The sequence below is a fragment of the Gekko japonicus genome, unplaced genomic scaffold, assembly GCF_001447785.1.
Source record: "Gekko japonicus isolate JY-2015 unplaced genomic scaffold, Gekko_japonicus_V1.1 scaffold3636, whole genome shotgun sequence".
Taxonomy (NCBI): domain Eukaryota; kingdom Metazoa; phylum Chordata; class Lepidosauria; order Squamata; family Gekkonidae; genus Gekko; species Gekko japonicus.
Window position 1 is genome coordinate 110,715 of NW_015162069.1, and position 23,876 is coordinate 134,590.

At 48.1% G+C, this 23,876-nt stretch overlaps 1 protein-coding gene across 1 annotated transcript in view; it reads right to left on the reverse strand.

Moving 5' to 3' along the window:
- Window positions 1–10,062: 10,062 nt before the first annotated feature.
- LOC107105630 (rho guanine nucleotide exchange factor 9-like) overlaps window positions 10,063–23,876 on the reverse strand; it is a gene marked incomplete at its 5' end in the record, with an annotated part of 16,417 nt that continues 2,603 nt past the window's right edge. The window contains one exon of the mRNA XM_015405629.1: window positions 10,063–10,252. Coding sequence (XP_015261115.1) covers window positions 10,071–10,252 — 182 coding nt within the window. The remainder of the gene's footprint in view (window positions 10,253–23,876) is intronic.

The following is a 23,876-nucleotide window of genomic DNA, read 5'->3' on the forward strand; positions in this document are numbered from 1 at the left end:
AGCGACATCATCATCATCATCATCATCATCATCATCATCATCATCATCATCATCATCATCATCATCATCATCATCATCATAATAAATCGCCCCAGCCTGGCTCATGCTGGGCTCTGGGCAATGTACAGGACAAAGTGCCATAAAATACAAAACACAAAGATTTACACACAACATTGGTAAAATCTCAGTGGCGATTTCCCTATATTATTATTATGGATCTGAATTCCTACCAGTCCCTTTTTCTCCTGGGCGGGGGAAGGGAACTCAGGATATGGAGGGGAGAGGAAAGAGAGGTGCCAGCCAGTGGGTGTCCATTGCTGCCCTCGACCAAAAGCCTGGTGGGACATCTCTGCCTTACAGGCCCTGCGGAATTGCATAAGATCCGGCAGGGCCCTGATGTCACTTGGCAGAGAGTTGAAGCAGGCCCTGGCCAAGGACAGCCGGATATCTCCGGGCCCAGGGATCACCAGGAAGTTGTTGTCTGAAGAGCGTAAAGCTCTCCTGGGGACGTATTGGAGAAGTTTGCTGTTAGCTTGGTCTCGTTGTTTTAATGATGTGGTTTTTAAAACTTGTTTTTATTATGTATGCTTTTAATTTGTAAGCTGCCTTGGTGGCCCCGATGAGGGTGGAAAGGTGGGGTATCAGTTTTGTAAACAGTAATAACAATAATACCTGGAGCTGCCTTAATTTTGATCTTATCCTTCCCCCCGTTCAAAGCCCTGCACCACCCTAACTGTCTGGGGGTGGCCTTTTTATACCCAGTTGTCCAGTGTTCTTCCCTCCAATTGGCGGTGGCTCCTCAGGCCGTGGCTTTTCCAGGGCTCTGCTTAAGGCCCTTTTAAAACTGGAGACGCTCACAATGGACGGTGGGACATTATACGTGCAAGTCACGTGTGTAACGATATGAGCTTATGTTTGTATTTCTGTATAGTGGTGATGCTGCTTATGTGTGTCTCTAGCATGAATACCTATGCATTATGTATTCAGGGATTGCTGTATGTTGTGTGTTGCTTTGTTCTGCATCTCATGCTTGCCTAGAAATAGGCTGGCCTGGGCCTGCCGTTGCACATACGGACCATGTGCGTCCCTGGAATGTATCCCATGACTCTGTGGGATGGAGAAGACACCGCGCCATTGCACCCACTTGGAGAGCTATGGAAAATCCCCAGCGAACCCCGGCATTCTTGGAATGGAAAGAGCAAGTGACCCTACTCCCTTAATCTGGTTTGGAGATCTAAAGACAATAGCGTTTATGGCTTTGATGGCTGTATATGTTTCTGTCACACACTTCCACATGTACACTGTGTCCTTCATTCCTGTTTTAAAGATTGTACCCTTACTAATTAACGTGACTGGAAAAAACACCCGTTCCATTTATTTTATAATTTCTTGCACACCAGGATCCTCTCCTAATTGTTCTTTTCTGATTTAAAAATCTCAGAAAGGGTGGATGGGGGGAATCAGGATTTGTCAGTTGTTAATTTTTTTAAAAAATGTTATATTTTTAGTGAGGAATGAGACGATCAAATTAATTGATTAATTACTATGCCACATTGGTTCCACACTGCCCTCTGGAATGATTTTCTTGGACCAGGATTAGGAAGAAGAAGAAGAAACTGCTCTTTTTTCAAGAACAGCTCTTATCAGAACTACGGCTTGCCCAAGGTCATCCAGCCAGGTGCAAGTGGAGGAGTGGGGAATCAGACCCGGTTCTCCCAGATTAGAGTCCGCACACTTAACCACTATACCAAACTGGAAGGTACACAGCTGAACTGCTATTCAGCATACATGTACCTAACTTGGGCAGAAGATGATTTTAAACGAGGCCTCCTAAACCTTTGCCTAAAGCCACAGATATTGATTAAAACACAATTCCAACTTGGTCCTGTATTGATTAATGGTTGTAATATCTCTGCAATGTCTGGAGCCACTGTGCTTGACCACTGAGAAGGCCATAGGGCCGAAACGTGTTTGGTTGGGGTCGCAAAAGGTCTTTGTTTGACAGTACTGTATGAGTTTAATCTAAACTGAGGCTAGGTTAGGGCTGTGAATTGTTTTTTAAATATCTTGTAACAAATACTTGTTTTTGTATAATTGGTGTATACTTTCATTCTGTAGCCATTTATTTAAATACCGGCCCCTTTAAATTTAGATCCATTTAACCTTCTAGGTTCTTAAATCATCTTTTTGGGTTGTTTTTTTCTTCCCTCTTTTTGTTCTGGTTCCCTTTAATCACCATGGACGGTAGCCACTGACAGACCTCTCCTCCAGGAATTGGTTTTTAAAGTTGCCTATGCCTGTGGCCATCACTACATCCTCTGGCAGTGAATTCCACATTTTAATCACTCATCGAGTAAAGATCTGTGTCCTTTTGTCCCTTCTGAATCTACTGCCCATCAACTCCGTTGGGTGCCCCTAACTTCTAGCACTGTGTGGGAGGGAGAAAAGGCTCCCTCTATCTACTTTCTCCACCCCACCCCATGCATAATTTTCTGAATGTTTATCCTCCCCCCCCCTCCCAGCCTTCTTTCTTCTAGTCTGAGAAGTCCCAGGTTCTCCAGCCTTTTCTCACAGTAAAGGTGCTCGAACCCCTTAAATTATCTTGGCTGTACTGAATCATCTCCTGTAGTTTTATCAGCTCTGCAGTGTCCTTTTTGAGACACATTGTCCAGCTTTTCTGATGGGGTGGGGGTCACGCCAGCAAGGCACAGCAAAATCATCTCCGGGAAAGCCAGAATGCTGTTGAAGTGGTACAAAACAGGATGGCAAAACTTTGGGAGAGTGATCCCAGACTGTGGGTCCTGGAAAAGGGTCGTGATAATACTCAGGAGAGTTCCATTTGTCCTTGCGTGGCAGCTGTTAATCATTCCCTGGCGCTGGGTCCCCCGGCCCTGCTTCAGGCAAGGGGTTCAATAGGGGCTGGGCCTAAGCCATTATCTGTGAATCTCAGTTCTGTATCTTCACGAAGAGGAACTGAGAGTGTCCTACCCTGCAAGGCTGTCATGAGAACAAGCAAGAGAAAGGCTGTAGGGTGCCGTGCACACGAAAAACACAGAATAATAAAACATAAACATACCTTGCAATGACAGAGTAATCCTTGTCTGAGATATGCAGATAGCCCAAACACTGTGTTCAGGAGAGATACTGCACCATATGACAAGCTGGGGGGCAAGAACAGGAGGTGGAATTCCTGATGCACCTGGTTGAGCATTGTTGGGAACTAAATGCTGGACTCCACAGTCTTTGGTCTGGTCCCAAAAAATGCACAGCAAAGATACCGGTATTTATATCCTAAAATTCTGTCCAACCTTATTAGTCGCTGAAATCACCAATCACCCAACTAACCCAGAAAGGCATTGGGATGAATTGAGTGAATTCTGTCCCCACATTGATTCACAGGTGAAAACGGCCTCTTTGAGAATACCTCATAGGACTTGGGATCAATGTTCCCTCTAAGCTGTGGAGTCCTGTGAGCAAAAATTCTACTTTGTGAGCTGCTGGCATTAAAGTTGTGAGCGAGCAATTTCGCTACTGCATAAATTAGTTTGCCCTGGAGCCATCCTTCCTGAGCTGAGACAAAAATGTGTGAGCCGGAGGCTAAAAAACTGTGAGCTAGCTCACACTAACTTAGCTTAGAGCGAACCCTGCTTGGGATCCCCCAAGGGTACAGGCGCTGCTTACTGGTCACTGTCAGGTCTCTTTGAGAATATCTCATAGGACTTGGGATCCCCCAAGGGTACAGGCGCTGCTTACTGGTCACTGTGACTGTGACTCTGCGGTGGGAAAGTTCTCAAACTGCCTTTGTAAGCTGGCCTTAGGTGTGAAGGTACCATATTGCAGGTTCATCTGCTCAGCACGCTCGCATCTCAGAGCCACGTCTGAGTCCGTGCCAGTGTGCAATCTGTGTTTCTCCACCGCTTGGACATTCTCCAGGTGCTCTGGTGGGCAATGGTGATCTGCACAGCCATGCGACAACGTCCTTCAGGGACATCATCAGATCCTTCCCTGGAGAAGCCTTTCATGTCTTCCTTCCCCAAATCCTGATAGTTGAGACACCACCCCCACCCCCTGAATTAAAACTGGAAGGACATGCCCGCCTTGTCTTGAACAGGCATATTTCCCCCAAGAGGAAGTAAGTGCATGAATTGCCCTGCCCTAGATGGCCCAGGCCAGCCTGAACCTGTCAGATCTCAGAAGTGAAGCAACGTTGGCCCTGGCTAGGACTTGGATGGGAGGCCAGCAAGAGTGGCTATGCAGAGGCAGGCAATGGCAAACCTCTCCTGAATGTCTCTTGCTTTGAAAACCCCTACCCTGTGACTCGAGGGCACTTTCCACGATGAATTACCCACCCAAAAAATAATCTCACCCCCTTCTGCGTGAGTGACTCATTGTTCTGGGAATGCCCTCCCCCTGGACAGGTAATCGTAAAGCGCCCAGGGGGCGGGCACATGCAACAAGCCCCACCCCCTGCTCCCAGCAGCCCTCAGTCAGAGCAAGAAGCAGCCAGGTAAGCTGCAGAGCCCCCCCCCGGCTTCAAACAGTCCAGTGGCACCCTTAAGACCCAGTTTTATTCAGGTACAAACTCTCCCTCCTCTGCGAGGACAGATCTGCACGTCCCCCCCCCCCAAAAAATAGCTAGCAATTCTAAACAGTCCAGTGGAGCCTGAGCGGTGGGTGTTGCCTTCTGACACACTTCCAGTGATGTCAGGGGGTGTGGCATATGCTAATGAGTTATGCTAATGAGCTCCTGCACCTCTTTTTCTACGAAATGACCCCTGGCTGATGGCCAAGAAAAAGAAAGAGGGGCAGAGAAGGCGAGGAGCAGCCCCTGGAGCAGTGGCGTCCGAGGACAGGAGCCGTGACTCTCTAAAGCTTATACCCTGGACGCCTCGCTGGTCCTTAAGGTGCTCCTGGATTGACATCTTGCTTTTCCACTGGAACAAAAGATAACGAAACAGCTTCAAATAAATTCAAAAGTGTTCCCACGAGTCAAGACATCATCCTAGGTAGGAGGCGACTATTGACATGACAACCGGCACCGGATGAGGTTGGGCTGCTTGGGAAGATTTAACCATTAAGCGGCTGCGTCGCTGGAGATTCCGTGGAGGAGAGAACGCACGAGTCTTCCACTGGTACCCAACCCCTTTTTGACAACAGCAAAGACACAAGGAACACGTGACATCGCTTTTCCCCAACCAAATGGCCTCTCATACAAGCCGTTCTCAGACTTCCTTAGAAAAAGAGCACACGTGATCTGCGAGGCGAAACGTCTTCTTCTTCTTTTTTTTTTAAAAAAAGAAATGTCTGGAGATGTCTTTTAATTTCTTTTTATTTAACTCCATAAATATTTTTCATAAGGCTCAGTGTCTTTACAACACTTTTTTTTTTAAAACACTGTTTGTTTTTTTAAATACACACAACTCTGACATTTGTTTGACAGGGTCAAACGGTCCAATAGAAACAAAATAATAGAACTGGCAAGTGAGAATTAGCTGGCTTACCAAAATTCCTTTTTGTTTGTTTGCTGACGTGTTCCTCCTGCTCAAAGCCTCCCCTCTCCCTAAATCGAACCCAGGGTGGTCTTCAGCCTCCCCCCCGCCCCTTCTCCACTCTTATTCCCAGGCAGGAGCCTCTCTTTATTTACCAGAGTGCCTTGAACCTATGACTGGCCCCCTCTGGTCTTTTCCGAGAAAAAATAAGCTTGGTGAGGCCATGCAGAACTTACAATAGCTACTAAATATACATGTTTCCCTGAAAGGTAGCTGCGATGAAAAGATGACTGAGCATAAAGAGAACAAAACCGGAAACCCGAAGCACCACAGCCTACTGTCAATAACATTGCAAGGGATGGCGAGCGTCCATCCAAGAAATGAAACAAATGTTCATTTTTTTGTCTCTATTTATTGTCTATTTACAACTGTTAGATGCACCTAGGTTTGTTCTTGCTTTGCGTTTTTTTAATTTTAAAAGAAGGTATGGAGGCAATAATCTCGAAGATAAATCCTTTGTATCTGCAAAGTCAAAGGGGAGGGATGTGAATCAGTTATCTAAGGAAAGAAGGTAATTTCCTCCATAGATGTATATATATATATGTATATATAAGATAGCTGTATCTATGTTCTTTGTTTCAGCCAGAGAAATTCTGCGTACAGTAAGTGTCCTACAACTTTTGTGTTCTACACCTTGCGGTGCCACACTAAAACGGCACCTGCTTCCTCTTTGTCTGGCACAGGAAATTAAGTCTACAGAACATGCTCAATCATCGTTAGACCTCCAAGGTCCCCCTCCCCAAATCCAAACCGATCTCATCTTTCAAGCACAATAGACAGCTCAGCTCAACACCTCCCTCCCCGTCAAGAACATCGGCAGGTAGTAAAGCGGAAACCCGTTGCTGGTTCTTTGTCGCAGTGACGCTTTGTTCCGTGTAGCACCTTGGCAACGTATTGGAAGGAGGAGAGTTCTTGAATGCCACTAGGAGGGGCAAACGCACCCCCTCGGTCGGGTACAAATGCCCGCATCTGCTATGCCCGATGCTTGGCTTTGGCACTGAGTCGGCAAAGCTCTTCCCTTAGGCCTTTTTCCACTTAAGAAAGGCGGTGGGAGTTGAACAAGTGGCCTTGTCAGACCAAGCGAGTCTTGAGTTATGATGCAAATAATGGTGTGACGAAGTTGGTGTCTTTTTTTTTTCCTAGTGCTGAATATTTAGGAAGCATCTTCTCATAAAAATAATGGATGTTTCATTTTCGCTCTCTGAGGCACAAAACAGTAAATGAACAGGCTTAACTGATGTGCTTGTTACTTCCTCCCCCCACCCCAAGCAATTAGAACCGCAAAGGAATAAGTAAAAGTTTCAAGGGGTTGACAAGCGGCCTCTTATCCCCGGCTCTCCTCTCTGTCTCTCTCTCCAGCCATGACTCCCGAAACAGCGGGACACTGCATCGCCAACGCCAAAAGCCTTTACAGCGCAACGCCATCAATTTTTAAAACATCTGTTTGGCTAAGTGAACCAAGGTAATAAAACGACTGCTTGAGCCTGTACTAAAATCTGCGCTGGTACCCATAAACATGAAGCTATACAAAAGAGCAATTTTTAAAAAATATGCTCTTGGTGATATAAAATTTTGTTACTGGTTGTTTCTGTTGCTGTTTACCCTGGGCTCCAATGCTGCAGCCACCACGGGCTGCTAGGAAGACCGCTCTGAAGTCCTGCAGCTGTGGGGTAGCACCCAAGGATCCGCTGGCCAAACGCCTCTCATCTCCAGGGAGGGGGTGTCTCAGGAGGGGGATCCCCTGACAGGAGAGCCTATGGCAGAATGCTCTTCCCCTGTGACAGATCATGGGAATGAGATGGTTCATGAGAACAGATCAGGTTCACGGCCAAAGAAAGTGCTTTGTGCTTAAATGGAAGATGCGGCCCGCTACTTCGCTCACCAGCTTCTTTCTTTCCCCACGCTTTTGCAGCAGCCGTGCAGAATAGCCGTGCTTGTACACAAAGAGCTCCTCGTGCTCCAGCGGCAGCTTTACATGGGCGGAGCAGAGAGCAGGCCGGCCTTCACTGCGTGGAGCAGGGGGAGCCAATATCAGCACCACACAGTGCAGCTCTGCACAGGCCAGGGAGCGGGGACAGGCATCGGCGGAGATCAGGGCGCCGTGTGGAATATTAAATGTCCGCCTGCGCACATCGGGAAGAGCCCTCCTGGGATGGCTGAAAGAGTCAGGTCATTGTCATTCTAGAAATTTATCCATGGGGCAAAGTATGAAAGGGGTGCAAGCCAATTAATCCTTCCTGTTGAAAGGCCAGGCGGACTCCCCCAAAGGGCAACGAGGAAATCTGACTGAAAATCAATGAAGAGCCACCACAGACTGCCAAGAAAACAGGAGGCCTGAATAAATTCACTCTCTGTGTTCAAGCAGCTCAAACACCAGGGTCCAGCAAGCCTACCTTACAACTGTAAACTCCAGGCTGAAACAGTGCGTTGCGGGGATCATGGGGTGGCCTCGGAAAGCAGCCACTGGGCACGGCCTCCTCCTCACTCTGCTAGGAATGTCTCCCAAATGAAAACCTGTGCTATGATGTCATCACCCTGTGCTCCCACAAACGGTGACATCACACATTTCTGCCTACTGAATGTTACTGAGGGAGAGAAAAGAGGAAGTGGCAGAGCGATCCGCACTTCTAGCTTCAGTCTCAGACTGATACTTCGGTGGGCAATTGCATGCCTTTGAAGTCTAAATGCCAGGTCTCGTGTGACTGGGCCGATTCTTGCCTTTAGGGAAACCAGGGTGAAAGATGGCTTCGGCCGCTGCAGTTCTTTATGGAGAATGTGAAATAAAAGGGGGAGAGAGAGGGAGAGAGAGAGAGTGCTCCTCACGCCCCACTGACAATGACAACAATCCTGTTTTTGGCAACTAACCCCTGAAGATAAGAGTCACCAAGCGACTTGATTTGCATTTCTCTGTCCAGAGCAATGTCACTGCAACTGGTAAGTGCCCTGCTGCACCTGGCTCCTCCCATGGATCTCATCCCTCAACAGTCAAGCAGGTGGATCACCAAGGCAATGATCCTTCAGCAAATACTTTGTTGCTGATGCCAAATGCTGTGCTTGGAAGTTGAAGGACTTGAGGATAATGCTCGTGACAGGTGAAACAAGGCAGACAACCAGGATTCCATGGCCTAGCTTCACTGGGACCAAAAACCCCTCTAGTCAGTGGCACATGAGGACTTTCTGACTGGACAGCTGCTAATTCCTTAGAGTCTCTGCTAGCCAATTTGGCTCTGAGCCAGGATACGGGCTGTGGGCTCACGGCCTATTTTCAGCACATCTTTTGATCCTACAGGTTGTGCAAATGTAGCAGGTTGGGCATTCCCTATGGCTACTGCCCAGTGGGAAAGAAAAAAAAGGAAGAATACACAACCCAAATTGGAATGACCTTCATACTATTACTAGGGGGGGGAAAAAGAAAACATTATGCTCAAACCACACATCAGGAAGAAAAAAAGCATAATTAACAAAAACATATCAGCCGAAGAGACGTAATTCTTTGCATAATAAATAACTGGGCGCCCTCTAGCCATCCCACTCTCTCTGCAGTCTTGAGGCACAGGCTTCCAGAACTCTCTGCTTTTCAAATTCCATTTCCTTGGGGAAAAGGAATGGCATTGGCACAGCAGCAGGGCCTCGTGCGTGGTGTCCCCTCTAGCCAACACTTCAAAGCAACAGAAGTACTGAGCGGCATATTACAGTGCATGGACTCGGAACAGAAGAACGCTGGGAAATAAAAATGCAGCTAGCTTAAAAAACCCAACCACCATAACATTCAACTTATGTGGTGCAGCTCCACCCCAACACCACTCCTGGTATGCTGTCTGAGCAAATTCCACTGAAGTGAATGAAACCTCCCATTTGTCTCAATCGGATTCAGACGGCAGCAGATCCCGGGGGTGGGGTGGGGGGTGATGTCCATGATGGGCTGTGGGAATGAGATGGAAAAAAGGAGAGTCCTCCTTCCCCTGTGCCCACCCTTTTCTATGAGAAGATAAAGCTATAAATAAAGAAATTTAAAAAGGAAACCTACATCAGTATGGCCCTGGCTGGAACATGTTAGAGGCATGATGCACAACAAACAACAAATCATCCTGGGAGACGATTTAGACTCAAACACAAAGTGAAATAAAGAATAACGGCAACAACAATGATTCCGATGGTGCCAAAATAAAGCTGGTTACATGATTCAGAAGTCAGCGGTCCTTCCTGGAATAGAGCAGCAGAGCGTGTGTCCCAAAAACAACAAGAACAAAAACATTTTTGGTCCTTCAGTATATACATATATATGTATGTGTGTATGTGTGTGTATATATATATATATATAAGATATATATATATATATATCAACATATACATATATATGTATATATATGTATGTGTGTGTATATATATATATATATATATATATATGATTTTTTAAAAATTGCAACAGTGCTTCTCCAAAAAAGGTCCATCTATAAATATATTTTTTTTAATTTTTAATTTTTTAATTTATTTTTAAAATTCTCCATCTCACGCTATATATTATTTTTTGAATGGCGTTAACCTGCTGAAGTTTTGCCAGAATGGTGACTGGCTGCGTTTGGGTTCGGTGAATTCGTAGACCTGGGGTTGCGCTATGCCATCTGTCACCATGTATTGTCCCTGATTCAGTGGGTCCTGGGGTGGTGGGTAGGCTGGAGGAACGGACCGAGAATAGCCGACACCTGTATCCATGGTGGAGAAGAAAGGGGGGAAAGGGCAGGGGGGAATCACAGAAGATGCTCATCAGAATGTAACAGGTACTTACACATATCTTATCTATCTATCTATCTGTCTGTCTATCTATCTGCCTGTCTTGTCTGTCTGTCTACCAATCCACCCATCCACGCCATTTCCCGCCATTCCATGGCCTTCTCACATCACCACCCCCAACAGTTATGACAATATATCTGGGCTTGGTTTTCATTGGCTCCCATTGGATTATACAGTCTAAATCATGGGTGAAAGGGTGTAGAAGGGGAGATGATAAGTAGGAAAGTTAAATAGTAAAGATGGCAGGAAAAAAACCAAGGCCAGTCAGCAATTAAAAGAGTCACCAGAAAAAGAACGTAGTTACAGTTCACTGCCCAAAGGAACCCGAATCTGGAGAGATAGTTCTCTGAATCTGTTCTATTCAACCAGGATCTCGTCCATCAAAAACATTAGTTATTAGTGGTCACTCATTATGACAACTATAAGCAGATACTCTAATATTCAAAGCCAGTGCAGACTTGAATCACAGATGCTGTGGATGAATGCCAAGGGATGGCTCTCCCCATCACGTCCTGCTGGTGAACATCCCAGGCTTATCTGGCTTGCAGACCAATGGAGACCAACAGTGTGCTGGGCCACCGTAGCTCAGTGAGAAAAAGCATGTGTGTTGAATATAGAATATCCCAAGGTTCTAGCCGTGGCAACTCCAGTTTAGGAACAAACCAGGCAGGAAGTGCTGGGAAAGTGTTTTTCCCCCTGAAACCCTGGTGGAGTAGACAAGATCTTGACTGACTCCTGCTATGGTGACCTGACATGTTCAATTAATCTTTGATCATACTGGATCCAGCGCAGCTGTCTTTAGGATGGACAGTATGGTGCATGCCCCTGTTACATCTAAATCAGATTACTGCAATGCGCTGTACTGAGGGCTGCCCTTGCCTTTTTTTGCCTGAAACCCTGGAGGAGTAGACAAGATCTTGAGATCCAATGGCCTGACTCCTGCTATGGTGACTTGACACGTTCAATTAATCTTTGATCATATTGGATCCACCACAGCTGTCTTTAGGATGGATGGTATGGATGGATCTGCGGTGCATGCCCCTGTTACATCTAAATTAGATTACTGCAATGCGCTGTACTGAGGGCTGCCCTTGAGAAGTGTTTGAAAACTTCAATTGCCCAACACCACCATCCAGTCTGACCCTGCCGGCAGAAAAACCATGTGCTGATTGTAATCTATATGTTTACTGCTACTATTGCACCACCACCGTCATATAAATCATTTTTAGTACGTATGTCATGTTTTACGAGGATATTTATATTGATGTTTTCATCTGTTATTTATTTGTTGCAATTTTGTGTAAGCCACCCTGAGCCTGCGTTGGTAGGAAGGATGGGGTACAAATCAAATCAATAAATAAATTGGTACAGAGTGCTGCAGATGTTGACTGAAGTGGGTCACAGGGACCACGCCACTCCAGTCTTGGCCCACCTACGCTGGTCACCAATTTGTTTCAGGGCATAACTCAAAGTGCTGGTCTTGACCTTCCAAGAGCTATTTGGTATGGGACCAATGGACTTGAAGGGCCGCCTTCTGAGACTAGGCAGGGGCCCACCCGGAGGAAGGCCTCTTGGCCACGGCATCAAGGATCTGGAACTCTCTCCCCAGGGAGATTCCTTTGTCCATTCCAGTGTGTGGAGACTTCTTTGTTTCCTGGTGGGCTATACGTGGGGTGTAAGATAACTAAGGAGGAAAGTATGTATTTAATTATTTGATTTATATCCTGCTTTTTAATAACAAAATCCTCAAAGCAGCTTACAACATTTCAAGAGGACAATCTTTGTGTCTTTTTCTGTCTCCCCCCGGCCTTGCTGCCCTACCAGCTCTGCATTGTCTTTGTGGCGTACGTACCAGCCCTGCCTGGTCTGAATTCTTGTGTTCTTCCTCATATTCCCAGCTATGTTTGATAAACGCAACTCAAGACCTGTAGGTCAGAGGAGTAGAGTAAGAAAGAAAGGAAAGATGCTAATCCACAGATGACTTTGGAACAGCAGCGACTGGGCCGTGTGCTCTATTGGCCTGGGACTGGGTTTGTCAGATGGTTGTATGTACACAATTTGATTTTAATTACGCTATAAGCATGAGCACCCAAAATACTGTAGATTCTCGGGATTATGTAGACTTTCAAGCTTGCTCAGACTCTAAAATGTCTCCAACTTTTAAGGCAAGGGTCTCCAATATGGTGCCCGTGGGCACCATGGCATGCGCCAAGTGTCTTAGAAAGTGGGTGGGGCTTTTGCCCAGCAAGGCTTCTGATTGGCCACCGGAGATCCAATTGGCTGGGCAGATCTGGCTAACCCACCTGAATCTAGTTGCTGTTAAAGTGATGCACAAACTTACTCCCTCACATCCTGCGGTTGGCTCTGCCTCCCATGGTAGCCATTTAGTGGTTGCGTCCACCACCCTGAGTCAGAATGCCAAAGGTGCCCACGGACTCAAAAAGGTTGGGGACCTGCTGCTTTGGGGTGTTGTCTTCTGAACCAAGTTCCAGCACAAGCCTCCTGCCCCCAGGGACTGACTGTCAGGTTCCACAGCGAAACAAAGGACCTTCTGAACCAAGTTCCGGCACGGACCCCCTTTTACAAGCCTCCTGCCCCCAGGGACTGATTGTCAGGTTCCACAGCGAAACAAAGGAGCACACGCTTAACATAAGGTTATACTTTATTGCAAGAGCTATAGAGGCAGTAACATGGTCACTGTTAGGAATGGCTACTTTCCTACAAGCATAAAGGGATATAGGGTATTCGTACGCACACCCCCCACAAACACACACACTCCTAGACCAAGCGGCCGGACTCCCGGGCGCGGGAGAATGGGGCCCCAGGCCGTTACAGCCAAAGCTGGGAATTGAAACCTATCCCACGGGTAATGGACAGGGAGACACTACACAGACAGCAAGCTAGCAAGGTCATAGATAAGCAAGGACAAAGGAATGCAGCATCAGTTGGTACACAGGTCAAGCAAATGCACTCTCGCCCACAAACAACATGGCAGCATAGCTGACACTGATCTGCACCTGTGGCCAGTTGCAACAGCCTCTTTGAGAGACTGGGTCTGAAGAGTGTCCCCCCCCACTCTGCAGCTGGTGTGCCAAAATGAAAGGACGACAACAAGGACCTTAAGCACCTGCTTCTGTATCACAGCAATCCAGGGGCCCAGATGCTATTAGTTGTCGAATCAGGACCTTAAGCACCTGCTTCTGTATCATGATGTTCTGTTGTTACAGATGTCTGGATTTATTTTTATCTATTGCTATCCATTTCGATCTGTCAGGAAATGAACTGTCTAACTAGATATTCAAAGAGGGTGGGTGGCCGTGTTGGTCTGAAGCAACGGAACAAAGGTTGAGTCCAGTGGCACCTCCTCTAAGAGCAACAAAGTTTAATTCTGGGCATAAGCTTTCGTGTGCATGCAGACTTACTTTGTTGGTCTTAAAGGTGCCACTGGACTCAACCTTTGTTCTAGATATTAGAAAGATGTTACAAATGCCAGGTTGTAGTTGCTGGGTGCCCATATCTCTGAAGTTATCCTGCAGCAATCCAGGGGCCCAGATGCTATTAGTTGTCGAATTTCACCAGCCCTCCAGACTGAGGGGAAGTAATCCTGAAAGTACAAGACTGATGGGATAACTTTGGAACCCGATGTTTGCTATGATTCCCAATGGCTTTCTAGGATCAATTCAAGGTGCTGTCAATGACCCTAACAAAGCCCTAAAGAGCCTAGCTGCAAAGCTAAGAGACCATCTCTCTGGTTCATGTTACAACACCACCTTTCAGATTGATGATAAACGTCCTCTTAAGCAAAAATAAAAACCTGTGCACCGTCAGGAATGCAATGTGTTGCCTTGCAATTTTCTGCTGAAGTCTGAGCACGTACCTCTTTCAGAAGCAATTAGACAGAAAAATTAGCACACTGGCTCCATTCCAGATCCTTGGGATGGGCTACAATGCTCAAACGAACAAACAGAAGGAAAAGAAAATCCGTACAAGTGTCCAGTTGGGAGACCATTGTGGGGTGCCAGGGGTCCACAGTCACTGCGCCCGATACTCACAAAGGACACGGTGGCTACAGAGTGGGTGGTGTGGAAACTGTGAGCAATGATGGAAGCACCAGTGCTTGGTGCAGGTTTCCCCCTCTTCCATGGGGTACAACTAACTCCCCCCAGGTTATGCTGTCATCGCAAGAGAAACCACTGCCGGGACCCATTTCACAGGACATCAACAAACCTTCAAGCTCTTCCATTTAACTGGTTTCTAGAAAATGGGCTGCTGAAGACCTCAGTACAGTTTCACTATTTCAAAGCTGGGTAGAGAGGAGGTTACCCTATTGTTTCCATTTAACCTCTTCTCCTGCAAATCTTTATCATTATTACTATATCCAGGGGTCATTTCCTGCAGGAGTGCACAGGAGTGGAGCTCCGGCAGTAAAGAGCCCAGGGGGCGGGCACATGCAACAAGCCCCACCCCCTGCTCCCAGCAGCCCTCAGTCAGAGCAAGAAGCAGCCAGGAAAGTTGCAGAGCTCCCCCCGGCCCAAAACAGTCCAGTGGCACCTTTAAGACCAAGTTTTGTTCAGGCACAAGCTCTCCCTCCTCTGCAAGGACAGATCTGCATGTCCCCCCCTCCAATAGCTAGCAATCCAAAAGAGTCCAGTGGCGCCTGAGCGGTGGGTGTTGCCTTCTGACACACTTCCAGTGATGTCAAGGGGTGTGGCCTATGCAAATGAGTTATGCTAATGAGCTCCTGTGCCTTTTTTTCTACGAAATGACTCCTGACTATATCTAATAAGAAAACAGATCAAGATGTCTGTCCATGGCAGTAGAAAAGAGCAAGAATAAGAAAATAGATCACGATGTCTGTCCACGGCAGTAGAAAAGATCAAGAGTCCAGCAGCACCATAAAGACTAACAAAATTTGTGGCAGGGGAGCCGCTGTCATGAGTCCCTTCAAGGGCTTCATTTGGCTTGAGGTCTGCTGCTGTCAGTGGACCAATGGAAACCCTCTTCCGTGCAGAGGCCATTTACACCATCCACAGCCACGGTTGCCAGCTTTGGGCCAGGAAATCCCTGGAGAGTTTGGAGGTGGAGCCGGGAGAGGGGAGAGACTTCCGTGAGGCATGATGCCACACAGCCTTATTCCCCCTCTCTCACACAGCCTGACCCAGTGTTCCCCCTAAGCTGAGTTAGTGTGAGCCAGCTCACGACTTTTTAGCCTCCGGTTCACACATTTTCATCTTAGCCCGAGAAGGAGGGCTCCAGAGCAAACTAATTTATGCAGGAGCCAAATCGCTCGCTTACAACTTTAATGCCAGTAGCTCACAAAGTAGAATTTTTGCTCACAAGACTCCACAGCTTAGCGGGAGCATTGGCCTTATCCACCCCCACCCCCCGCCATGAGCGGCAGCCAATCGTGCAGAGGAGAAACATCCCAGCTATTTATTTGATTGATCTGTGGATTTTATGGTTGTTATTTTATGGATTATACTGTCGTTCTCTGTCTTGGGGCTATTTTGTTGAAAATGAATAACAAATCAAGTTACTTAAAACCCACCAATATATTGCACAGATATCACCTTTCCTGGCAACACCCTCCCCACCCACTACCTATATGTAATGGTGGGTGACCTCTGTTTCAAAGTATCTGCAGAAGTGCCGCCTGCACACGGAAACTTATACCCAGAATAAAACTTTGTTTGGTCTTAAGGGTGCCATTGGACTCACACTGTTCTTACACACACGGAATCCAATGCTGTCTGACTCCAGTGCTGTCTTGATGAAGTCCGGATTTTTTTAAGTGTGTGTGCACGTGCAGAATAATTAATTCTTTCCAATATGCATTCCAGGTAGGGAATGCCAGGTCCTTTCGTCATGCTGGTGGGGGGATTTGGGGGGCATTCTAGAGGCGGGCAGGGATGTCGCGCAATGCGCTGACATCACCCGGAAGTGATGTCAGCTCTTCGGGGGCGGTGCTCTGCTTTCTGGGCAAAACTCTACGGTAAAAATGGCCAGCTGGGGAACGGTATCCCTAATTCCAGAGCTGGGTTATTCTGTTGCCACCAAATCAGAAAGGACTCTTGTGACATCTTTAAAGCTGTACTGTGGCAGAAGCTTCTGAGGACTGGAATGCGCTTGCGCAGAACCTCATACTGCAGTCGTCTTTATGGAATACCAAGGGGAAGAGGTTTTGGGGGTGGGGGAGCTACATCCTTTGTAGCCTTTGGGGCTGCAGGAGATTGACAAATGATTCAGGATGTCCAGTTGGACGCCCTTTGAAGAGTTCAGCATGTCCCTCTCCCTGCCCTGTGTATGCGGCACACGACTGCTCTCCTGGTCTATCTATTTCCCCCCATACTGGGCTTTTCTCATACCCCACAGGGACCCTTTGCCTGCCTCCTGGCATTTTGGCCACAAAATGATTCAATCAAATAAGAATCCTGCTCATCACCCACGTGGGCCACAACCATTCATGGAATAAGCGAAAGTTTATTCTGGGGCGGCTTAGGGGAGTTTAGGAGTGGAAGTTCACCTGGACCAGAGACCTGTTCCTGTGTTTCTCTTTTATCTGTCCCCTTCCCTTCTTCTCTCTCCGTCTCCCTGTCTCCGCCTCTCCCCTTTGCTGAAGAGAAAATGTGAGGCTCTGTCCTTCCGAAGAGGCACAAGGGGACAACTGCTGCACAATAATGAAGAAACGAAGATGCTCTGGATTCAAGGGTCCCTGATCTGTGGACATCTTAGGAATTCTGACACATCGAGGTGGGCGTAGCCACAAGACGGCTGCCAAAGGAGGTAAAGGTTCCCTTGCTCGAGAGCCAGTCGAATCCGACTCTAGGGTTGCGGTCCTCATCTCCGTTTCAAAGCCGAAGAGCCAGCGCTGTCTGAAGATGTTTCCGTGGTCATGTGGCCAGCATGACTAAACACCAAGGCGCACGGAACGCTGTGACCTTCCCACCAAAGCGGTACCTATTTATCGACTTGCAATTTCTTGCTTTCAGACGGCTAGGTCGGCAGGAGCTGGAACTAGAGCTGGAACTAGAGACTTTCTAATCAGAAGCCTTGTTAGGCAAAAAGCCCTCCCTGGCCATGCCCACTGTCTAAAACACTTGGTGGGCACCAGAAAAAGTGTCGGTGGGCACCCTGTTGGGGACCCCTGCTCTAGACAGCTACTGACAAAACCTACAAGAACAAAGCTCTTGCGGAATAGGACCCGTCCCTCATATACGCATGGCTGTAATTCCAAGGGAAGTTTCTTAGAGCTGATCTACAGCTGACGCAAACGTCGAGGTGTAGAATTCTGGACGGCACCCCACTTTAGATGGCCAGGGGTGTGTGGTATATAGGCCGCAGGTGTCTAAGGATTTGGACTGTGGAATGTGTTATATGGATACTAAAAAAGCCTCGATGCATTTGGCATGCAGCTTCATCAAGAGACCTCTATATCTGTTTAGCTCCCCTACATAAGAAGGGGTAAAAAAAAGTCTAGCATACTGGGAAGGAAGACTCAGGACCAAATGTAGAAGTGATGACAGGAATGGATCCCCTGTTCGGTTTTTAAGCCTCAAACTGCAAGCAGGCAGGCCCCCACTTGAGATGGGTGTGCAGCCCAGGAAGGAGGGTGTGTGTGTATTTAACTCATTGTCCCTATACTGTTCTCATGATTTGAATAACTGCTTTGATTTGACTCCCCCCAGAGGGGGAAGATAAACTTACTCACACTTCTTTTCACCCCACAAGGTTTCTAAACATGCGTGTGTGTGTGTGTGTGTAGATGGAGGGGAATCCAAGCTGCAAAAGCCCCTTGGGAACAAAGGGTTAGCCCCACTCCTGTCCTTCCGATGTGGCCCAGATACAAATCAAAGCGCTGCACGGCTACAACTCCAGTTTTCAAAAACACGAGGCGGATATCCTCCCAAGGATCTTCCTTTCTCATACCAAGCTTGGCCCTTAGTATAGCCCCCTTCCTGTGGTGCTAGTTTTCTACAAGCAGGGAGGGTTTTTTTCAGGTGCAGGAATGAGACGTCCTCCCCGCAGCTTGAAGTGGTACAGTCCACAGTTCTACCAAGTCATTCTACACGACATGTAGATGGGCTGACTTTGAATCGTCTGTTTTTGATCCTTCGAAATCCGAAATGTGTTCCCGAGGACAAAAGCCTCTTTGGCATTCCCTCTGTACCCTCCCCCTGGCTCCTTTAAGATACCCCCCTGTGTGGCAGGGGGATCTCAGGAGGGGAGTAGGGTTGCCAACTCCAGGCTGGGAAATTTCTGCAGATTTGGGGGGTGGGGTGAAGCCTGAGGGCAGAGTTTGGGAAGGAAAGGGACCTTAGAGGGGCACCATGCCATAGAGTCCGTCGCTGCCATTTTCTTCAGGGGAACGGGAAATTAGTTGTAGTTTGAGACCGCCAGCCCTCACCTGGAGGTTGGCAACCTGAGGAAGGGGACCCTCTATTGGGTACTGTGGACATTTGGGCACTTTTCACTTTGGGGCCAATTCTGACCGTGCAGCAAAGAAGAACAGCCCCCCCCCCGCCCTCCCCAGTGTGCTGCACTAACTTGTGCCTCCCAACCGTTCCTTCTGGGTGGACTGAAACACACAGACCTCGGCAGACCCTCCTGTCTGTGGCTCTTATTGGCAGGGTGATGCATTGTTGACCCCCACCCCAAGCCCTCATCTGGGTCTGAACAATATTTTGCAACGTGTATAAATCACGTACTTCCCATGCTTAGCACAATCTATCTATCTAATTCCCAAGGTCCCCTCTGTGTGCGGATACTTATTTCCGTGGATCTGGGACACATGGAGGGTAAACAGATCTTCCAGCAAACTTGGGGCAGTCCCCATGTTTGCAGGAAAATCTAAAATGTTTTAAAAAGTATACAGGGATATTTAAATCCCTATAAAAGTAAAACGGCTGGGCAACCGCAATAGCTGTGCGCCCCGCTGCTGGGACAGCCCCCGCCAGGACTGCCGGCAACGAAGACTTTATAGCTTCAGCCAGCAGGTTTGTGCACTGGACTGCTGAGCAAAGGCAGTCGGCGGCTTCCCCGGGGAGGGAGGGAGGGCAGCTGTGTCCCGGAGAAGCCTGTGTTGTCAGCCCCCCTCCCTCCTGCAACCAGGCTGGGGATGTTTGCTGTCCTGCAGCTGCAAAAGGAGAGAAACAGAAAGAAGTGGGGTTCTGTGAGAGGGGAGAGAGAGACAGAGAAAGAACAGGGAACTGTCTGTTGGGGGGAGAGAAAGAAAAGAACGGGAGATTGTCGGAGGGGGAGAGAAAGAGGAAGGGGAGACTGGGGGGTAGAGAAACAGTGGAGAGAAAGAAAGGGGCAGACTGAGGGGGTGGGGGGAAAGGACATTGAGAAGGGCTAGGGTAAGAGCGGGTGAGACATACAAGGGGTGAGGGGAGAAGGGGGTAAGAAAGGATTGCTAGACAATGCTCCCTCTAAGCTGTGGAGTCTCGTGAGCAAAAATTCTACTTTGTGAGCTACTGACCTTAAAAGATGTGAGCGAGTGATTTGGCTGCTGCATAAATCAGTTTGCTCTGGGGCCCTCCTTCCTGGGCGAAGGCAAAAATGTGTGAGCCGGAGGCTAAAAAAACTGTGAGCTAGCTCACACTGACTCAGCTTAGAGGGAACACTGGCAGGGAGGAAAGCTGACATAAAGGGGTGAGGACTGCCTGCAACGAAGACTATGGTAGGGCCACAATACATTATGCAACATTTTCTTGCGGGTACCCTCTTGTTTACTCTATTCTGTGCGTCTTGAAGGGGGAGGGGCCCTGCCTCCCAAGAGGCGGGAATCCTGCTCCCGCCGCAGGGATTCCATCCGGCATTGCCTAGAACATCACAACCATGAGGCCATCTGTAAAAATAAAATATTTCTTCACTTCTTCAGGCCCCAAATCGACTTGGCTCAGGTTAGGGTTTCTATTTGACTTACATTCAGCAAACAAAAGTAGGGCACGGTAAGTTTATGTGTTGTTTATCTGTCTCAAGGAAAGAAGGAAAGGTCAAATCCCGATGGGGCGGTGGGAAAGTGGAATGTGTTATATGGATACTAAAAAAGCCTCGATGCATTTGGCATGCAGCTTCATCAAGGGACCTCTATATCTGTTTAGCTCCAGCAATTTAGTATCCATATAATAAATGTTCACTTTCCCAATGCACCGCTGGCATTTGACCTCGCTTTCATTCCTCTCCGTGACTGGTACGGCCCTGTGGTTTTCCTGTGTATCTATCGCAGCGTTTCCCCCCCAGTAGTGTCAGCTATGCTGCCATGAGGGTGGTGTAATGTTTCTAATTGCTGTGCATTCCTTCCCATGCGCTTAATTGCATCTTAGCTGTAACGCATATCTCTCAAGGCCACTGGAGGAGTTGGTGTGTCTAGGTTTTGTGGGAAGCTTCCTACCTTCCCAGCTTCTGCAGCCGTTAGTAATCTGCCAAATGCCCGCGCACGGGAGCCCATCTAATTGGGTACTATGTGGTGGTGGTGGGTGAATACGAATGCCCTATATCCTATTATGCGCATAGGTAACCTGCCATTCCTAACAATGTTCATGTTACTGCATCTATAGCTTTTCAATAAAAGTAAAACCTTCCTAGAAGTTGTCTTGCTGTGGATCCTGGCAAGTAGCCAAAAGCGATTGAACTATCGGAATTGCAATGAAGGGAAAAATCAATACAGAGGACTTAATGCAGGTTAAATCTGGGAGGAGACTACCAAAAATGCAAACATATGGTTTCAAGATCAAATCAAGCCTGAACTCTCTCTAGAAGCCAAAATGACTCCATTGAGGCGATTGTACTTTGGTCAGATCATGTGAAGACAAGACTCACTAGAAAGGACAATAATGCTAGGAAAAGATGAAAGCCGCAGGAAAAGAGATGGACTGACTCCATCAAGGAAGCCACGGAGGCCCCCAGTGTGCAAGAGCTGAGCCAGGCTGTTAGTGATAGCGATTTTCTGGAGGTCGTTAATTCGTAGGGTCACCATAAGTGACAAATGACTTGATGGCACATCTCTCTCTCTCTCTCTCTCTCTCTCTCTCTCTCTCTCTCTCTCACACACACACACACACACACACACACACACACACACACACACATTGCTGAGATCCATCTGCCAAGCAGTCGACAGATACAGTGCATGCTTTCTAGGGAAAGGATATTTAGAAATGGGAGGGGGAGGGGGAGGGAGTTTAATTACAAATTTGAGACTTCCCAGTGTAGTCTGTTCTGTACCTAAGCTTTGCTGTCGTAATTCATTTTATGATGTGATTCAGTTTTAGAAAGGAAACAGTTCTGTAGAAAAATACAGAAGTGGGAGACTTTCCACCCCACATTCCTGCCTTAAGAGTCCTCTTCGTTAGACAAACTGTAAGTAAGAAAGGAGGGTCTCGCTCCTGAAGGTTGATTCCAGGGCAAAGCTATTAAGTCTTTAACAGGCCACAAGGCTACAGAAAGAGTTGAATTGTTACTTGCACATTATTGTCAGAACGACGGGGGCTTAACGCCCTTTGATTCTTTCAAGGCAGGGGGCTCTGGAAGCCTTTATTTTGAAGGAATTCTCGATATTGCAAGAGAGGCTCATTCTGCAAATGGAAGGGGCTGCCAGGGCAACTGGGAAAGCAGAAACTAATTAATTTTATCGGCAGTGGAGCCTGGACCATCATTTATTTCCGAGGGTCCACAGAGAAGTGCAGAAGACGAGGGAGCAACTGCTCCATTCAGAAATAAATGCAACGAAGGATGCTGCGTCTGTCTGGATGAACGGTCTGAAGCCACTTAACAGGAACTGTTCACAAAGCATCTGAGGACGCCTGGAATTTCATTAGGAATGTTTCGTTAGGGATCATCAAGGCTCTGGTCACAAGCCACGAGGAACCGGTCCCCAAATACCGGAGCTAAAGAAGGTTTTGTTGTGCAGTTCTCTTCCCATTTTCTCAGAAGGGAAAGGAGGGAAGGCGACACGGTAAAACCCAATCTTGTCAGATCCTGGAAACTAAGCAGGGTTGGCACTTGGATGGGAGGCCACCAAGGAAGAGCCTGCAAGAGGAAGGCCATGGCCAGCCACCTCTGTTCACTTCTTGCCTTGAAAGCTCCTTGTTGGGGCTGCTGTGAGTTGGTTGCGACTTTTTCCCCCTGACTTGAATGGCCCAGACTAGCCCGATCTCGTCAGATCCCAGAAGCTAAGCAGTGCTGGCCCTGGTTAGTAATCGGATGGGAGACTACCAGTGTTCCCTCTAAGCTGAGTGAGTGTGAGCCAGCTCACACTTTTTTAGCCTCCGGCTCACACTTTTTTTTGTCTTCGCTCAGGAAGGAGGGCTCCGGAGCAAACTAAATTATGCAGCAGCCCAATCGCTCGCTCACAACTTTAGTGCCGGTAGCTCACAAAGTAGGATTTCTGCTCACAGGACTCGACAGCTTAGAGGGAGCATTGGACACTACCAAGGGAAGTCCAGGGTTGCGAGGCAGAGGCAGGCAGTGACGAGCCACCTCTGAGCATCTCTTGCCCTCCCCTGGGTGGCCCAGGCTAGCCCGATCTCATCAGATCTCGGAAGCTAAGCAGGGTTGGCCCTGGTTAGCAATCGGATGGGAGACCACCAAGGGAGTCCAGGGTTGCTACGCACAGGCAGGCAACGGTCAGTCACCTCGGGGATCCTCTTGCCTTGGCGGCCCTACAGGGCTGCCACAAGTCCACTGCAACTTCATGGCACTTTCCACCCCCACCAGCTCCCAGAGAACTGAACTCTGAATACGTGAGGCTGACTTGTCCCAGGTGGAACCACAGGTCCGGCTGGAGCCTGGGATGTTTCTCGCCGGTGATTCTCAAAACAGCTTCCCCGAAAGAGGCGGAAGGGGGGAAGGGCTTGAAAAATGACGCCATCGTTTTGATGACGGCACTCCTTTGCTTTCCTCAGAGCAGCCCCAGGCAGCACTGCCACCCCACCCCCCCGGCCAATTATGTGAGCAGCGGCCTCAATCTAGGGGAGGCAGCCGAGGTCCCCTGGGGTTCCCCGAGGCAGCACACCACAAACGTGGACAAGTCTTGTCCGTGACGCCTGGTCCTGTCCCGGACTGAGAGAGCAAACAGAGAGAGCGGGACGCTGGAGGCAGGGACGCCTGCCCGCCTGTCAGTCATGGGACAGACAGACCAACAATAGAGGCAGACATCTTCTTCGAGGTCTGAATGAAATTTGACTCCAGTTATCAAGAAGGGCCTGCTCTGTCTGGTGGCAGCTCTCCCCAGTGTGAGCCCGGCTCCCTCCAGTTGTCTAACCGGAGATGCCGAGGACTGGATCCGGGACCTTCCACATGCAAAGCCTGGACTTCCCCCCACTATACTTCAGTGTCCCTTTCCATCCCTTCTGGGTTACAGCTCGGAGCGGCCACATTCTACATAGGAGGGGTCCCCCAACCTTTTTGAGCCTGTGGGTGCCTCTGGAATTCTGACACGGGATGGTGGGTGCAACCACAAAATGGCTCCTGCGGGAAGCAGAGCCAAGAACAACAAAAAAGGGGAAAACAGGGCTGATTAAAAAAAAAAAAAAA